This window comes from Kwoniella botswanensis, chromosome 1 (genome assembly GCF_036426115.1).
Source record: "Kwoniella botswanensis chromosome 1, complete sequence".
Taxonomy (NCBI): Eukaryota; Fungi; Basidiomycota; class Tremellomycetes; order Tremellales; family Cryptococcaceae; genus Kwoniella; species Kwoniella botswanensis.
Genome location: NC_088599.1, coordinates 9,820,144 through 9,834,768, shown reverse-complemented (window position 1 = coordinate 9,834,768; position 14,625 = coordinate 9,820,144). Strand labels below are relative to the sequence as shown.

Below are 14,625 nucleotides of genomic sequence, written 5' to 3'. Positions count from 1 at the left end.
AATTTAGCTTGACGTGTGGATTGACTGCTGATTTCATCGGTTTGTGGCATTTAGGCATTTAGAGCTCGATTAGACTTTTTCACTTCTGACATTCTGTTACATTCCACTGATACTCTATTCAAGACATGCTTATGCTCTATGCAGAATCTATGTTATGCGGTCACTCCAATAAAGACTTCCCGCTTTATGCTCATTATCCGGCAAACAATCTAATGATGAGGTACATCGTTGAACAGATGAATCGGAAAAGAGCCATACCAGCAACAAAGACTAGGAAGAAAGAGATGATCAACAGATTTTTAAACATCCATGTAGTTATCGAACACTCACTTAATATGATCAGCATGTAAACCGCAGTCCGAGCATCTCCTGCCGAGTCAAAGGTGGAGGTGACACCTCCGGACAAAATCACGCTAGCCAATAACGCATTCGATAGCGACCAACAGAGAAGCAACTGTTTGTTGTAGACTGATATCAGCTGTGCGGTGTTGCACTTTCAACCATCGTCAACTCACGTTTGTCCTGAAATTGGCCTATTGTAATCATGCGATCAGATACAATCATTTCTCTAATGTTGGAAGTCACTCACATAGATATCCTTCTGCGCCTGCTCCGAATTGTCCTTTTTGTTATCGAGCTCTTCTACTCGAGTCCCCTTCAAACGGATGTTGTCCAGTGCGTCTTGATAGGCGATATCAATATCTTGCTGGGCTGATACCAACTCGACTTCCACATGCTTTCCGATACCCTGGACAGCTCCGAGGTCACTCTCCTGAACCGAGTCTGAACCTTTAGTACCCCATGACAAGTCATGCCTAGAAGATGGTCGGACTACTTTTAGTATCCTACCTTCGGGTCGTCGAAAGATAAGTAGACTTACAAGTTTGAATATGCATACTGTAAAACATGTCAGCTGGGACTCAATTGAGGTTGAAAACCTTAAAACTCACGGCATTGAGCTTGAAGAGGCGTAATACTCGAGGGTCAACATACAACATATCTGGAGTCGAGGAAGGATGCCCGATCTAACTTACAACATTGACATATGCTGTATAGAACGAATCAGCAGAGAATCAATGTGCTGGAAAAGATCAACTTACTAGGGGAGAATAATATGTACTGAATGAAGCACGTGAAAAGATGCCTACCAGATCATTTAGTTTAATGTGCTTTGCTCACACAGCTCAGAACGTACCATGGATCCAGAGCAAGGACACTGCTCGCCACGAATATACCATAAGTAGAGATCAATGACACTACCATACGAGAGAAGACAGGACTATCAAAATTCTTGATTGCCTGAACCGTACAAAGCACCGCAGCAACGAGCATACTGACACACCTAGTCAGTTCGGACCCCCAATTGATGGTCATTACCTTTACTCACTATGTTGTCAATACCGCGAAAAAGTAGATTGTGGCTTTGTACTTCCAAGGAGAACTGAGAAGGGAGATCAGCATGTCTCATCACTCGGAAATTCGCGACAAAAACTTACCCTTGAGGCCGATTACCCATACCGAAAATGAAACAAGCCACCAGCGCACCCAAGTAACCGTACTATCATGGTAAGCTCTAACTCTCCTTTGTTCCACTCACCTGTGCGATCGAGTTCAAGATATCGATACGAGGGATATTGAAGGCATCTCCTTCCAAAGCTCGAGTGAGAATCACCTATCAAGATTGATCAGCGTTATAGTGCTATATCTCAGTAGGAATTTACAACTCACAAAGAAGATGTAGAAGTTGGCGAGTGAAAACCACGAAAACAATAGATTCAGAGCATTGTATGCGAATTCCAACATCAAAGCCAGCTTCCTCAAGAGAGAATGATCCGATCGCCAGATTTGCGCAACATGGATGAGTGAGTACACCTATGGGATATTTCATCAGTCGCAATTGCCATAAATGAAGGAGAATGACTTACAGCAGCAAAGAAGGATCCGTTAAGCCACCTAAGGACACTGTGATTAGCCTTTACAGATGGAGGCATGGCGGCTGCACCTACCTTCGACGCTGCGCGATAAATTCAGGAATAGTATCAGGACAATCGGTCTCTCCTACAGCGGATTTGACGAATTTGAGCACCCAATTGGCCTTTTTCTTCGCACTGTCGAAAGAGTTAGTTCTAATCTAAACGAAACAAATTCATGGATGACTTACACAATCTCAAAGCAAAGGATACGATCCTCAGCAAGATACTGGAAAACGAAAATTCAGCAGAAAGCATCGAGTTCATATCGCAATGCTCACCCTATCAAAACAGAGATTAGCGAAATCCATCCCATGGAAGTGAAACACTTACATATTGGCAGTAAAGGTATCTGCTTTACCGGTATGCAGATTCTCTCCTTGAAAGTAAGAAGCTAACGGCCCAGTACCATCGGCATTGTTTTGGAGGGCAATCCACTAAGGCAGGCATGAGAACAGAATTTGCAATATTCCTGATTACACTCACCCTATAAGCCGAGAACGCTCCTGGAAGCACCGAGCAATATCCAAACAGACTTTCCATCGGCTTGTCCAGTATATTTGACATTTTATACTCGAAACACTGAGCCGCGACTGCATGATATAGATTAGTGATTTTCTCTCAGATGTTCGCTCTCGACTCACCCAGCGGGTTGAGCAGACTTCGCCATGTCTTGCCCTTGAATGTTGCAATCTCACCACAAGCTCCACCGACATTCGAGTTAAGATCGAAAGCTTTCCAAAGGTAATACAAAGATTTTGGAGCAGGTCGCGTACCAACATCCAACAGGATGCAGACATTGGGCTACAAGATCTTCAGCTTCGTTCCTCGCACATGGTCATGTACTTACCGAGAGTAGAGGAGCAAAGGCATTGAAGAACCATCTATGCGAATTGATCTTCTTGGCCTATGGTGGAAACAATAGTCAGACATGGAAAACAATTTCGATCACGTTACTTACGTTCTTTTCCTTCAGGCAAAAGATCATCTGGCATGGAACGATCCCTTTGTCTGGGTATTTGAAATGCAGATCCGCGTCTAGTGCAAAACTGGTTGTATATTCGAAGACGTGGGCGGTAACTGGGCGATCCTTGACCTTGTTCGTCATAGCACCTACGTTGGATCAGCAACATGATCCTGATCAAAAAGATGCTTACCTTCTTGATAAACACCAAGCGCAGCAAGACAATCTAATACTCGAGGATTAACAGCTTTACGCCCATCTGCAACGATGCAGACCACCACCTGGCATCTCATCAGCGTTTTTTGTCTTTGGCATTTTCCCTTACCTTTTGCCATCCGTCTTTCCCCCATACCCTCGAGTTTTTCCTGCCGCACAAATGTGCAATATTCTTCATCACTCCGTATAGCGTCCGACAAAACAGCTCGGCGTTTTCATTGTACATTGTAATGACGATGAAGAGCTCAGTTTGACGAGGAGGATCGGTCATATTCTGACGAAGTCTCAACCCGGAAGTAGGGAAATCATCGGGATCGGTAGTAACGGCAGTATACCTTGACGATAATGTGAGCTTTCATCGAGTTACCTGTCTCAAACAGACACTCACCTTGTACTCTTCTGCTCTTCAACTCCCTTAACGGGTAAAAATTGGGCCAGTCTGGTGGGGATAGGCATATCGACTGCGAAGAAACCGTTATCATCGAGGGTGGCTGACTGCTTGATCCGACGATGTCCCGCAGCATTATGGGTCCTTCGACCTACCCGACCCGTTGGAGCGGGACCGAAGTGCTGAGTTGATGATGCCGCCATATCTGGATGTGCAGATAAGAATGCTGGATCTGTTGGTCCACGAACATGTATGCTTGGTACACCGCTTGGATCAGTTCCGACAGCGCCTCTGAAAGGGGGAAGAGAGAGATCGCCGTCATGACCTCCAAAGTAATCCACGGGTTTTTCTTCCCAGTTTTTCTGGTTGAGGGCCCCCGGTTGATCTTGCAGAAGATCTCCATTATCCAATAAAGCCTTCTCCACATCGTGCTCACCCCCATAATTGTATGTCCTCTCATAGCCCTCCTCAAAGCTCTCATCTAATCCTGGAGAGGGAGAGCGAGAAGACTCTCTTGCATAGCCCGGACTGTGGGAGGTCGCGAATCTGATTGTATTGGATTGAGTGAAGCCCACAGCCAAGTTGGGATGATTGGGATCGGGTGGAGGAAGATAGGACGGTAGGGGCTGACCATAACCTGGAGTCGCGCCGGTCTGTGAAGGAGGCTCTGCAATCACTTCTCCCCTTGAACGTGCTAGAGCAGCTTCAAAGAAGGGCAGACGATTGCTGGCCAGCTGCGAGGACGGTTGCGCAGACTGCGGTGGAGGGGCGGCATAAGGAGGGTTATAGCTCTGCTGTATGCTGGGAGTCTGGGCTGGACCCGATGGGCCGTAAGCTAGCATCCGGGTTCCAGTGAATGGATCGGGACTGGCTGGGAACCGATGATCATAGGGTGGTGCAGGTGAAGGGTTTCTGGATCCTTGTGAGGGCAAAGGAGCGTATGCGGGTGAGTGGCTGTCTGCCGAGTGAGAATAAGTGGAAGCCGCCAGGTATGGCTGTGGGCTGGGAGGTGGTTTGCGGGAGGATATTGGCATTGCAGGATGTCGTGATGATGGAAAGAGTGTGATGGGAGGAACAGGTGTAGTATATGTACATGTATCTTGTGGATGTGTAAAGTATGATATGGATATAACACTAGATGGTTGCCTGTGTGTGTCTGTGTATTTGTTTACGTTTTCATCGAGGTAACCGCGGAGAAGAAGAGAGATCCCAGAGTGAGGGGATGATGAGGATGAGATTAGGAACGGGGCTAGTAAACAAAACAAAGTAAAACAAAATAAACAAACAAATAAAAGTAAATAATAAAATTGAAACTTAGAAATCATGCACGTCATGCTCGTTGTTACGTAAATCAAGCTTCCCCTGGCCTGTGCGTCACTACTACGGTGATATCTTGGATCAAATCCTCCTTGTCCTTGTCCTTTCCTTTTCTCCCTCAACTTGTCTCTCTCCTCTCTCAGTCTCAACTCATACATGGATATATTTCACTCCCTTCCTACTGTCACCTCCTCTACCTCTGACTAGCATCATATTAACTGACGTCGTTCCTCTCGTTGCGGCTCTCGATCCTCACTGCCGCACGGGCATCCCTCACTCGACGCCCTTTGATGATGAATGACCTTCACCAATCTCTCCCTCCCCAAGCTGACGTCATCCCAGATCAGCTCGTCTTCCCTCCATTCCTGTCAGTCCCGCCTATCATCAATCTCAAACCTATCTCAGAGTGGAACGACTATGGGTTATGGCTTCCCAAGACTGTAAGGACTGACGAGATGTATTGTACTAGGTAGAACAGGAATGATTCGATTGATTCTTCTGTACTTACTGCTACATGACGAGCATCATCTGGTACTTACAGTTCACCTACTCACTCAGCTCAAAGGAAACATGCGCGTCCATGCGATAGTACCAACACTCCACTGATCTCAGTCGGACATCCTTTTGCTGGACTTTCCTTCGAAGAGAAAGAGGAAGCGAGAAGAACCAAAAGAAGAGAAGCCGATCATAGGAGGAAGGAGGCCGCTGGAAGACCAGGTTTCCGAGTCGCCAAGGAGGAATGTTGGCTTATCGGACATGACCCTACCTGGAATGAACCGGAAGGCACTAGCAAATCGGATTACGATGAGTGAGTCCACGGGAAGCTTTGAACCCAATTTTACTGATTATATCCATAAATCCAGAGCGATTCCACCTTTCTCACGATGTAGGTTTGCACCTGAGTGTTCGTCGAACCCTCCCAGCTGATCATACAACAGTACTTTCCGCCACTAGAGACTTTGAATACTCAAGACACGCTGAATTCCAATTCACTAGAAGCAAGCGGTTGTTTCAATTGGTAGGTGGACCACATTCGACCTTCCAGAAACTCACCACCCAGGCTCACGCCATTATAGGTTCGCAATGCTTTCGGTCTGCGAAGCTCATTTCAAGGCAGACATTGGTCTGGATCTGGTCCTCACGGCTACGAATATGTCGCTCCGAAATCGCATGCGAGCAGAGGTAACGAGTGCACCCCTTTCGAAACCGACTCAGGTCCGGACGTAGACGAGGTCTGCATTCTTCTCACAGATCCAGAAAACTGTGTTCGTGGGATTCTTGCTTTGGCCCGACGAGAGGCCGAGGCTGGATGGTGCGTATCTTGGTCGTCTAGCTGGTAATAACGTTGATTCTGTTCATCATAGGGATTTCGAACCTGCACATAAGTTTACAGGTATGTCTTGCTGTTTTCGTTATTTTGAAGGTGCTGATGATCCATGTGTGTAGTCATCACTGCCGCATTCTTGTCCTTCCTCGTACACTACGATGTGCTGCCTGAACCAGCATTGCAAGCTCCATTGAGGAAAGCTTGTGACATCGCTCGTTCTGCACCACAAGCTCTACTCGATGCCAAGGCGCTGGAAGACGTGTTGAGCTCTGGGACCGGCTGGAATCGTGCCAATTGGACAATGTATGGTGGATCGTGGGGTGGATCAGAGCGAGGAGGGTTGGAGAAAGGTTCAATAAGTTGGGGTGAGCAGAATGCCAAGGGAAAAACTTCGGAAGAGGTTGCAGATGACGGTGGATGGTCTGTGAGCAAGAGTGGGTAGATAATCCGTTCTAAAAGCATCGAGCCCAAGCTGACACTTATCTCAGTCATTGACGATAGTCCCGTCGCTTTGACCAAAGAAGAGGGTCAGTAAACCGTTAACACAATGATCGCTTTTGCTAACGCCGCTGGCTAGTGTATATTCATTTGGTCCCATTCGTTCGACCATTTGACATCGGTCACATCTCGCTCATCCAATACATCCCTTATGCTCGTAGACGCGTAGTATCTGTGCTCCCACCAATCAGTGAAGATCCTGGTGTACCAGCTTATGCAACTCGCTGCCATCGTTTAGTTACTGCTCCAGCGCCTTGGACTGCCAAGGAGAAATGGCGAACCCATAATCGATTCCATACGGACGACTCAAACGACGACGAGGAAGACTCGGCATGTGATGATTCTAATCCACTGGATCAAGAAGTTGCGACGGTGGATGAGCCCGATCGCCTCATCATTTGGGTTGAGGATCTTGGTGAAGATCCCTCCCTCGTCGACAAAATGGTCGGAATGGGGCTTCGAGGTCGATGGGGTCTTATGGGCCGCAAACATGGTTCCGAGAGCGACTTTACCCAATGGTGGGCTTTCAAGGCTAAAGATTGTGAGTAAAACGACTTTCTTCAGTCTGAAGCGTCGCTGAGTACAGTGTAGATGTCTTGCCTTCCTTCTGGTCCCCCTATTCAAGTAACGCTACCTAGACACCATTGCCCTTTCACTCCCTTCGAAGTTGCTGTCGCTCAGCAGGATTCAGTATCTTCCTTCTACCCAATTTTCCAATCACGTCTTCGAATCCCTATCCAAGAACCATTTGGTATCGATCACTTCGCTACTTTCAAAGCCATCGCGGGCTTTTTGATCTTTCACTGTATCTACTCTTATCGACGATTTTTCTATTCGAATGAACCACACTCTCCGTTGTATATAGCAAACGCTCATTCATATATGATTAACCCCTTCCAACAATGTGTATCCATAACCATCCATACTATGCATGTGAATACCTATTATGAAATGTCTGGCAGTATATGCCCTTCAGACACAGGCTCGAGGCATCTCAGAACTGTTCGTAACATTGCTGAAATACGGCCGTACCGGGTGTTTTGCCGAACTTGCCGGGTCTCGGACTAGACCGATGGAATTTTAGCGATGCCAAACTCGCTGTCGATTTCCTCGAAAATGTCGCGAGTTACATGAATCGACTCATCGTTACTATACGTACATTATTGGGGATGCGTGTGATTGCTTCTGGAACTGACCATCGACTGCTTGTATAATGACCTGCCTAGATGAAAGCAGCCGCGATGGACTACAATCGACTACAACGTCAACTACCTTGATACCTTCGGCAGTGCTGACTACAGCCAGTACAGCAGAAAAGCTCGATGCGCCCGCAACTCTTCCAGATGGCTGTACGCTTGGACCAGTCTTAGGCAAAACGTCTCGTGGTATAATATCGCTATCAAAATCTTCTGAGGAAGCAGTAGAGGAGCATGAAGAAGTACGAGTGATATGGGTAGATTTCCCCCCTGGGTCGCAAGAGAACCCATTCTTCTTTTCAAAACGACGTAAGCTCGGTATAATGGCTGTAGCCTTGTTCTTCGCAAACATCACAGCATTTGAGACATCCTCGTATTCCATTGGTATACCGTCAATGAAAAGGGATCTTGGTGCGACCGATCTACAAGCTGCTGCAGGGATATCGTTGTACGGATGGGTGAGTTTTCTGTACTAACTCGCTGCAAGGTAATCCACTTAAAATCTGCTTGTAACAAAGGGCTTTGCGATCGGACCCCTCGCCATAGCGCCTCTAACAGAAGAATTCGGTCGTTATTGGATGTATATCATTTCGATATTTACATATACTCTGTGCCATTTATCTCACGGAGTGTGAGTGTGTCATATCATTCTTCTCGCCGTACCCTTTGTAGGCGAAACCTCCGTTCACTGACTCTTCTCGTCCATCTTAGGGGCAAGAACATCGGTTCAATCCTCGTCGGAAGGTTTCTTCTTGGTATAACAGGGTGCGTGGGTGCGACGGTGGTATCTGGATCTGTGTCGGACCTTTATCCGCCCCATAAGTGAGTCATCATCGCGCTTCGATGGATTGCAGCCATGCTTACCATGACATGCCCTCACAGACGTGGTGTACCCATGGCATTATTCACCCTCTCAGTAGTTCTTGGACCTGGGCTGGGAGCAGCGGTTATGTGCTGGGCCGAAGCGGATAGTAGGTTAGAATGGAGATGGATTGTTTGGATCCAAATGAGTGAGTTGTTGAATGTTCTGGTCTCCTACATCCCCCGTGCTATACTGATGCAATCTAACCCAAAAACAGTTATCCTCGCTGTATACTGGCCAATAACGCTTTTGATATTGAGAGAGACTCGGGCTCCAGTGTTGTTGAGACGGAAAGCAAAAAAGCTGCGGGATGAAAGAGGGATGCAGGATGGTGGGAGATATACAGCAAGAAGTGAGGTAGACAAAGAACCTTTCTGGACCGCGATGAGGAAGAGTCTCAGCAGACCTATTCGTGAGTGAAAGGTCGATTCGACAAGCCAGCATGGTTCTGTACTTATATACTGCTCAATGGCATATCTAAGCAGTATTCGTCACGATGGAACCAGTAGTTACCTTCTTTGCGATATGGGGGGCTTTGGTATGGGGTGTCTTCTTCATACAGATTGCTGGTCTACCGTATGTCTTCAAGACTATTTACGGCTTCGGAACCACTGCTGCAGGATCAACATATTGGGCTATAGTGTGAGTTTCAAGGTCGCTGTCGCTGTCCATCTCTTCGCTAATCATGTCAATTCAGTATTGGTACTGTGATAGGGTATTTTCTCAACTACTTCCAAGATGCCTTATACAAGTACGTGACTGTCGAATTGTGATCACTCCCTCATGTTTTCCGATGCTGATCTCAGCTTTTCAGGAGGAATGTTGGTCGTATAGGAGTAGAAGCACGACTGTATGCACCATGTGCAGCAGGTATAGTGTTCGCCATAGGATGTGTCATATTCGGACTCACTTCGGTACCCAACGTTCACTGGATTGGCCCTTGCATCGGTATAGCGATTATCTTGGCAGCTGCCTTCACGATATATCAGACGTGTTTCATCTAGTGAGTGTTTCAGCATCAATACTTTGATCCTCGACAATCGACCAGCAGAGAAACTCGCTGAGCTGATCACCATCTAGTCTATCGGAATGTTATGGTTCGCATGCATCTTCAGCTGTCGCTGGCATGTCCTTTCTTCGTATCTTAGTCGGAAGTAGTTTCGCTATGTTCACCAACCAAGTGAGTTATACGATTTATCCAACCCGGCTAGGCTTGTCGGATGATTGAAAGGCTCCAAGGAAGACATACTGAACACTAATTTTCCTTCGATAGCTATTTGACGCGATGACCCCTCGGTGGGGGTTGTTCATGATCGGCTGCATCGCGCTTCTACTTGCTCCTATTCCTTTCATCGCTTTTTTCAAAGGTCCTTGGATCAGGGAACGTTCACCCTACAGTAAGATTCTGATGGCTGAGGAAAGGAAAAGGATAGAAGCGGAGGGTTTGATGGAAGGTTCAGACGATCTAGAAAGTAGAATGGAGCATATGGAAGGAGAGTCGGTCATGGAAGACGACAGGCTAAGGGACGAGAGAGAACACCCACGTAGGCTACAGTCCAACCATAGGAAGGATGTTCACAGACAGGGACAGTGATCTAGAATATCCCAATACATATGATCTGACATTTCCATCATCGGCGAGATGAAATGGCTCAATGGCTCATTTAGCTGAATCCCACACACAAAAAGAAAGCATCCGCCGTACTGATGCTGCATTTTACCGTCTGTGAATATAGTCGGACTAGCCAAAAAGCATCTCTGACATGCTCTTCGCACCTGCCACAAGTTCATAGAAAGGCACATAGTGACTAAGCTAAGTTTGAGGACGAGGAACGACGGCCAAAATCGAGTAGCCAGAGTTACATTACTGAATTGAAGACTGTTGTTGATCCATCTGCAGAGCGTAGAGCTACCTCACTTTGTGACGCATTATCCCAGCCATGTTCTGCTGTTCATCTGCATACATTCATTGACCCTCGTTTCATGTGATTCTACTCGTAATCTCCGAACAAATATTCACCAGCGAGATAAGTCAAAGGTATCAACCTGCACTGCCTTTCCTCCGGGAGCTTTCTTTGTGAGCTGAGCTGTCTTGCTGTGTTGCCGTGTAAGGTAAATTTGATGTTACACATTGATTGCTTTGTTTAATTCATCGTGTGTGCATCGTTCGTTGCTCATTGCTTGTTGTTCATTACTCATTGTTCCTTGTTTTGTCAGTCTCAATCACTTGTACTGAATCGTCTTCTCAGGGTTTATACAATCTGTGTGCCAGGACAAAGGTTGATCCGCGGTCAACAAATGATCATCTGATAACCGCCTTGTGTCTCCGAACCGATATCTACATATATAAGCAGTTGATCAAGCCGCCATCATTCAACTCTTTCTCTTGTTACCGTTCGATAAGTCGAAAAAAGCAAAGTCGTCAATTTTTATTTTTGTTTATTTTCGCAGAGAAATACATACCAGTTATCCAGCGACTTTTGGCAACATGCAGCTTCAAAACGCTTCCACCGCTGGCTACGGATATGTCGTTTCTCTATCTCAAAATATCACTTGGGCTTATCCTTTTCTTCCTGGAGAGCCACCCAATGTAATCCGTTATCAATTCGCAGCTTGTGTTCCCTCCAATATCACTATAGCTAGCACTTGCTGCTCCGCTGTAAACGGTACGTTCGTCGAAGAGTCACTGAGCAATGCCCGATCACTTAACGAAACCGAATTGCAAAGCATTCTTGGTAACGGTACCGATCGCGGGGACTACTATCGGATCGGAAATCTCACCACCGCCGCGGATGCGGGACAGGTCGGTAATATCCATTGGTGCACGATGGCATACGATCCACTGTCATCGCAATCTCTCCAAGGCATAGGATACCAATCGTCAAACTCGTTAGGGAATGTACCGGAAAGTATGAACAAATGGATTCAATGTTTCAGTGATAATGTCCCTCAAGATGCGGTCAACAACTCTCAAGCTGCATACGTTTGTGCGACAGATGATGTCAGAAAAGGTGGAATGATAGAAGGTTTCAATAGATACATCGAAAAGAAGGGGAATGGAGCAGAAACTGGATTAGCGTATACTTCTTGGTACAGTGTACTTGGGCTGATGGTCGGGCTAGTTGCATGGCTAAACTGAGGTACGTGGACGGTTGAGATCTAATTGAGGGTTTCTATGCTCGATGTACAATGTTATGGTTCTGACGAGCTGACCTGCTGCAGGGTCAATACATCACTTTCAGGTTAAACGATTATTGGGCGCTTTGTATGGAACGGACACTGATAACGATGAGGATATGGAGAGCTGTAGAAATAGTTGGAAAGCACAGACAGGCCTGTGTTCATTTTATGGGAATTATGCGACTCTTATGTATAGATCTCAGTACTCTCTAGCTCTAGGTCCACAAACATGTCCAATCGGTCGTATAGCTGTCAGTGGAAGGAGAGACACACGATCTGACCGGAATGCATGGCATCCATAGTGTACAGGTGGCTCCCTCGCTGCCGCGTTTATCCGCCTTTTGTGAGACTCTGTGCTTCATTCTCCAATCCATTTACTCGTCAATCTCTCAATTCGCAATGATGTTGAATCTATCTATCAAACTTTGAGTGGTATCCTTGACAACTTCTTCGATGGGCCGGTATTTTATACCTAACATCTTTTGCGATTTGGCTGAGTCCATGAAGTTGGCCACGGCGTTGATTCGTTCTCTGGCTCCCGGAGAATCATCGCCTTTAGGAACGTAGGGTAATTGGGGGAATTCTTTGTTCAAAATCTGTCCAGGCATCCTAGTCAGCATCTCATGTGATGATTGATGATCAGGAAGCTCGGATATCGAGAACACTCACGACGCAAACATCATTTCCGCTGTATCTTTCACTACTAGCCAGGAACCTCTCTCCACTTGCTTCGGGCACTGACATGGCTCTAACGTGAACGAGAGCGACTATTCGTGAAGGCCAAATGGTCAGCCTTCGCCGTAAGAGCCTGTAGCAAGCAAGGATTTACTGACCATCTCGAACGTCTACAAAACTGGACCCTGGTTCTGGAAGGTCCTTTTGGGTCCTTTTACCATTTACAAAAGGCCAAATACGACCTGCGGACGTTGTGTCAGCTTTGGACTAGTAGAGAGTTGGAGACGCACTCACGATTGATCGAGTCATTCAGGCTCTCAGGAGAATCACATTGGTGGATGATGGGCCCGTACGTCTGCGACGTATCAAGTGTGGATCAGCTTCGATGACTTCTCATTTGGGATCCAAGCAATCACGAGCTCACCATGACAGGATGAATAGTAGCTCCATCGAACTTGGATTTCTCAACTTCGAAGAATTTCCAGAATGCTTTTTCGGCCAAGACTTTACTGGCTGCATTTCATACGTCAGCATTGGCTAGAACGAAGAAGAAGACACGATATATAACCCACCTCGGTATTTATGGCCACCATCCGCTTTACTGCCTAACTTCTCACATACTCCTACACTGACAGTGTTCCAGCTTGTCTCATCGTATCTGTGACAAGGATCAGTCAGATGTGGATGGTATTACGTAGCGATAATGAACTCACCGGACAGGACAAGGCATCTCTGGATCATTGACTGTGCCACTGGAGCTGGTGTAGACGATACGACCGATGTCGGGGCTGAGATATTCCGGTTAGTGATTTCAAATACCTTAGAACAAAAGACCTACTTGTTCTTCTTGATACTTTTCAAGACATTGACAGTGCCGTTGACTGAAGGCTCAAATAGATCCTCAGGCCGCTCAGCGGCGAAAGTGACGGGACTGTCGTGTATTGCAAAATCTGTCAGAAGCGAGAATGGATGGCAAGCAGTAAGGGTAACTAGCTCACCTGGCGGTATGCGCTACACCGTCTACCCCCTTCACAGCTTCATCAAATGCCCCTTCCTGAGGTATTTGTCAGCCTACAGAGCGTGATGATGGGGAAGTTGAGTCTCTTGTGTCGGACTAACCTTGGCGATATCTCCAACTATAACATATTCAAACTTTCCCTTTGTGTTTTTGAACAAGTTGACGAGGTAATCTCCCTTGGAAGCTGATCGGACTGTTCCTCTGACGTTGTACCCCTCATCGAGGAAAGCCTTGGCAACATGTCTGACAGGCAAGAGATCAATCAGGATCATGTAGAGGTCCTCAGATTTCTGACTCACGAAGCGATGAAACCGGATGCCCCAGTAACGAGGATCAAAGAGCCGGGTGGAACAGCGGGCATTGTGAGGACTGTCTGGTGGAGTGTTATTTGATTCAGTGAGTTGAGATATAGTGAGTTGCTGGAATTAAAGCTGTCATGGCGGATAGATGGGGTCTTTTAACATGGAATACCTCAAGCATCCTAGGCCAGAGGTGTTATCAGGTCGATACTCGGTCCGACGTAGATAGGGCAGTCGCGTTGCTGGTTACTTGAACCCGAACTCCCGAGCAGATTACTGGAATTGAGGGCTAAGCCATTGGATGCAGATAAGCATGTGACTATGGTATTTTTATGTGTATGGTACAGTAGTGGGTCGACCATCCTGTCAAGGAATGCATTCGTTCTGGGCATAGGCCCAAGTAAATATATATGTCATTGCTATGGGAATACGGAAGCTGGCGCGTGCACAATAGGGTACGTATATCACCTGGCCCAAGGACGCGGTTGTTGATAGCACCTACAGCGTTGATCACCTTTCCCTCTTATGGTTCATTTCGTATGCTCTTGACTAATCGATTAGATGGCACAAAGGACCCAATACCGATGCATGCGACGCCTTTACGCCCTCGCCGAAACAATCCCATCAGGGTACTCACCTTGTCTTTATCCACTTGAATCCCACATCAAGGACCCAGGTGAGCTCCGCTTTTCAAAATGAGCTCCACCTGATCATT

At 46.7% G+C, this 14,625-nt stretch overlaps 6 protein-coding genes across 6 annotated transcripts; 3 read left to right on the top strand and 3 right to left on the bottom strand.

Annotated features, from left to right (window-relative positions):
* Positions 1 to 193: 193 nt before the first annotated feature.
* L199_003720 (uncharacterized protein) lies at positions 194 to 1,516 on the bottom strand (the record flags this gene model as incomplete). Its single annotated transcript, XM_064889449.1, has 10 exons — positions 194 to 270; positions 331 to 454; positions 516 to 533; positions 590 to 815; positions 881 to 897; positions 1,035 to 1,048; positions 1,101 to 1,144; positions 1,196 to 1,333; positions 1,388 to 1,441; positions 1,497 to 1,516. The coding sequence occupies 10 exons, from the start codon at positions 1,514 to 1,516 to the stop codon at positions 194 to 196; spliced, it is 732 nt and encodes a 243-aa protein (XP_064745521.1).
* Positions 1,517 to 1,573: 57 nt separating this feature from the next.
* Positions 1,574 to 4,572, bottom strand: L199_003719 (uncharacterized protein; the record flags this gene model as incomplete). The annotated part of the gene is made up of 14 exons (XM_064889448.1): positions 1,574 to 1,672; positions 1,729 to 1,872; positions 1,926 to 1,953; positions 2,007 to 2,108; positions 2,162 to 2,199; positions 2,304 to 2,322; positions 2,370 to 2,407; positions 2,457 to 2,563; positions 2,615 to 2,774; positions 2,821 to 2,877; positions 2,932 to 3,083; positions 3,128 to 3,215; positions 3,260 to 3,485; positions 3,539 to 4,572. 14 exons carry the CDS (start codon positions 4,570 to 4,572, stop codon positions 1,574 to 1,576), a joined length of 2,292 nt encoding a protein of 763 aa, XP_064745520.1.
* Positions 4,573 to 5,148: 576 nt separating this feature from the next.
* On the top strand, positions 5,149 to 7,318 carry L199_003718 (uncharacterized protein; the record flags this gene model as incomplete). Its single annotated transcript, XM_064889447.1, has 10 exons — positions 5,149 to 5,312; positions 5,397 to 5,663; positions 5,719 to 5,741; positions 5,794 to 5,873; positions 5,932 to 6,167; positions 6,220 to 6,248; positions 6,302 to 6,616; positions 6,671 to 6,709; positions 6,760 to 7,221; positions 7,272 to 7,318. 10 exons carry the CDS (start codon positions 5,149 to 5,151, stop codon positions 7,316 to 7,318), a joined length of 1,662 nt encoding a protein of 553 aa, XP_064745519.1.
* A 575-nt stretch (positions 7,319 to 7,893) lies between these two features.
* Positions 7,894 to 10,332, top strand: L199_003717 (uncharacterized protein; the record flags this gene model as incomplete). Its single annotated transcript, XM_064889446.1, has 10 exons — positions 7,894 to 8,334; positions 8,395 to 8,507; positions 8,588 to 8,698; positions 8,759 to 8,886; positions 8,956 to 9,150; positions 9,224 to 9,380; positions 9,436 to 9,489; positions 9,553 to 9,741; positions 9,819 to 9,918; positions 10,012 to 10,332. The coding sequence occupies 10 exons, from the start codon at positions 7,894 to 7,896 to the stop codon at positions 10,330 to 10,332; spliced, it is 1,809 nt and encodes a 602-aa protein (XP_064745518.1).
* Positions 10,333 to 11,226: 894 nt separating this feature from the next.
* On the top strand, positions 11,227 to 11,877 carry L199_003716 (uncharacterized protein; the record flags this gene model as incomplete). The annotated part of the gene is made up of 1 exon (XM_064889445.1): positions 11,227 to 11,877. One exon carries the CDS (start codon positions 11,227 to 11,229, stop codon positions 11,875 to 11,877), a length of 651 nt encoding a protein of 216 aa, XP_064745517.1.
* A 430-nt stretch (positions 11,878 to 12,307) lies between these two features.
* Positions 12,308 to 13,972, bottom strand: L199_003715 (uncharacterized protein; the record flags this gene model as incomplete). The annotated part of the gene is made up of 11 exons (XM_064889444.1): positions 12,308 to 12,514; positions 12,588 to 12,685; positions 12,752 to 12,835; positions 12,888 to 12,948; positions 13,018 to 13,106; positions 13,166 to 13,251; positions 13,307 to 13,381; positions 13,432 to 13,524; positions 13,592 to 13,647; positions 13,713 to 13,854; positions 13,911 to 13,972. The coding sequence occupies 11 exons, from the start codon at positions 13,970 to 13,972 to the stop codon at positions 12,308 to 12,310; spliced, it is 1,053 nt and encodes a 350-aa protein (XP_064745516.1).
* Positions 13,973 to 14,625: the final 653 nt, after the last annotated feature.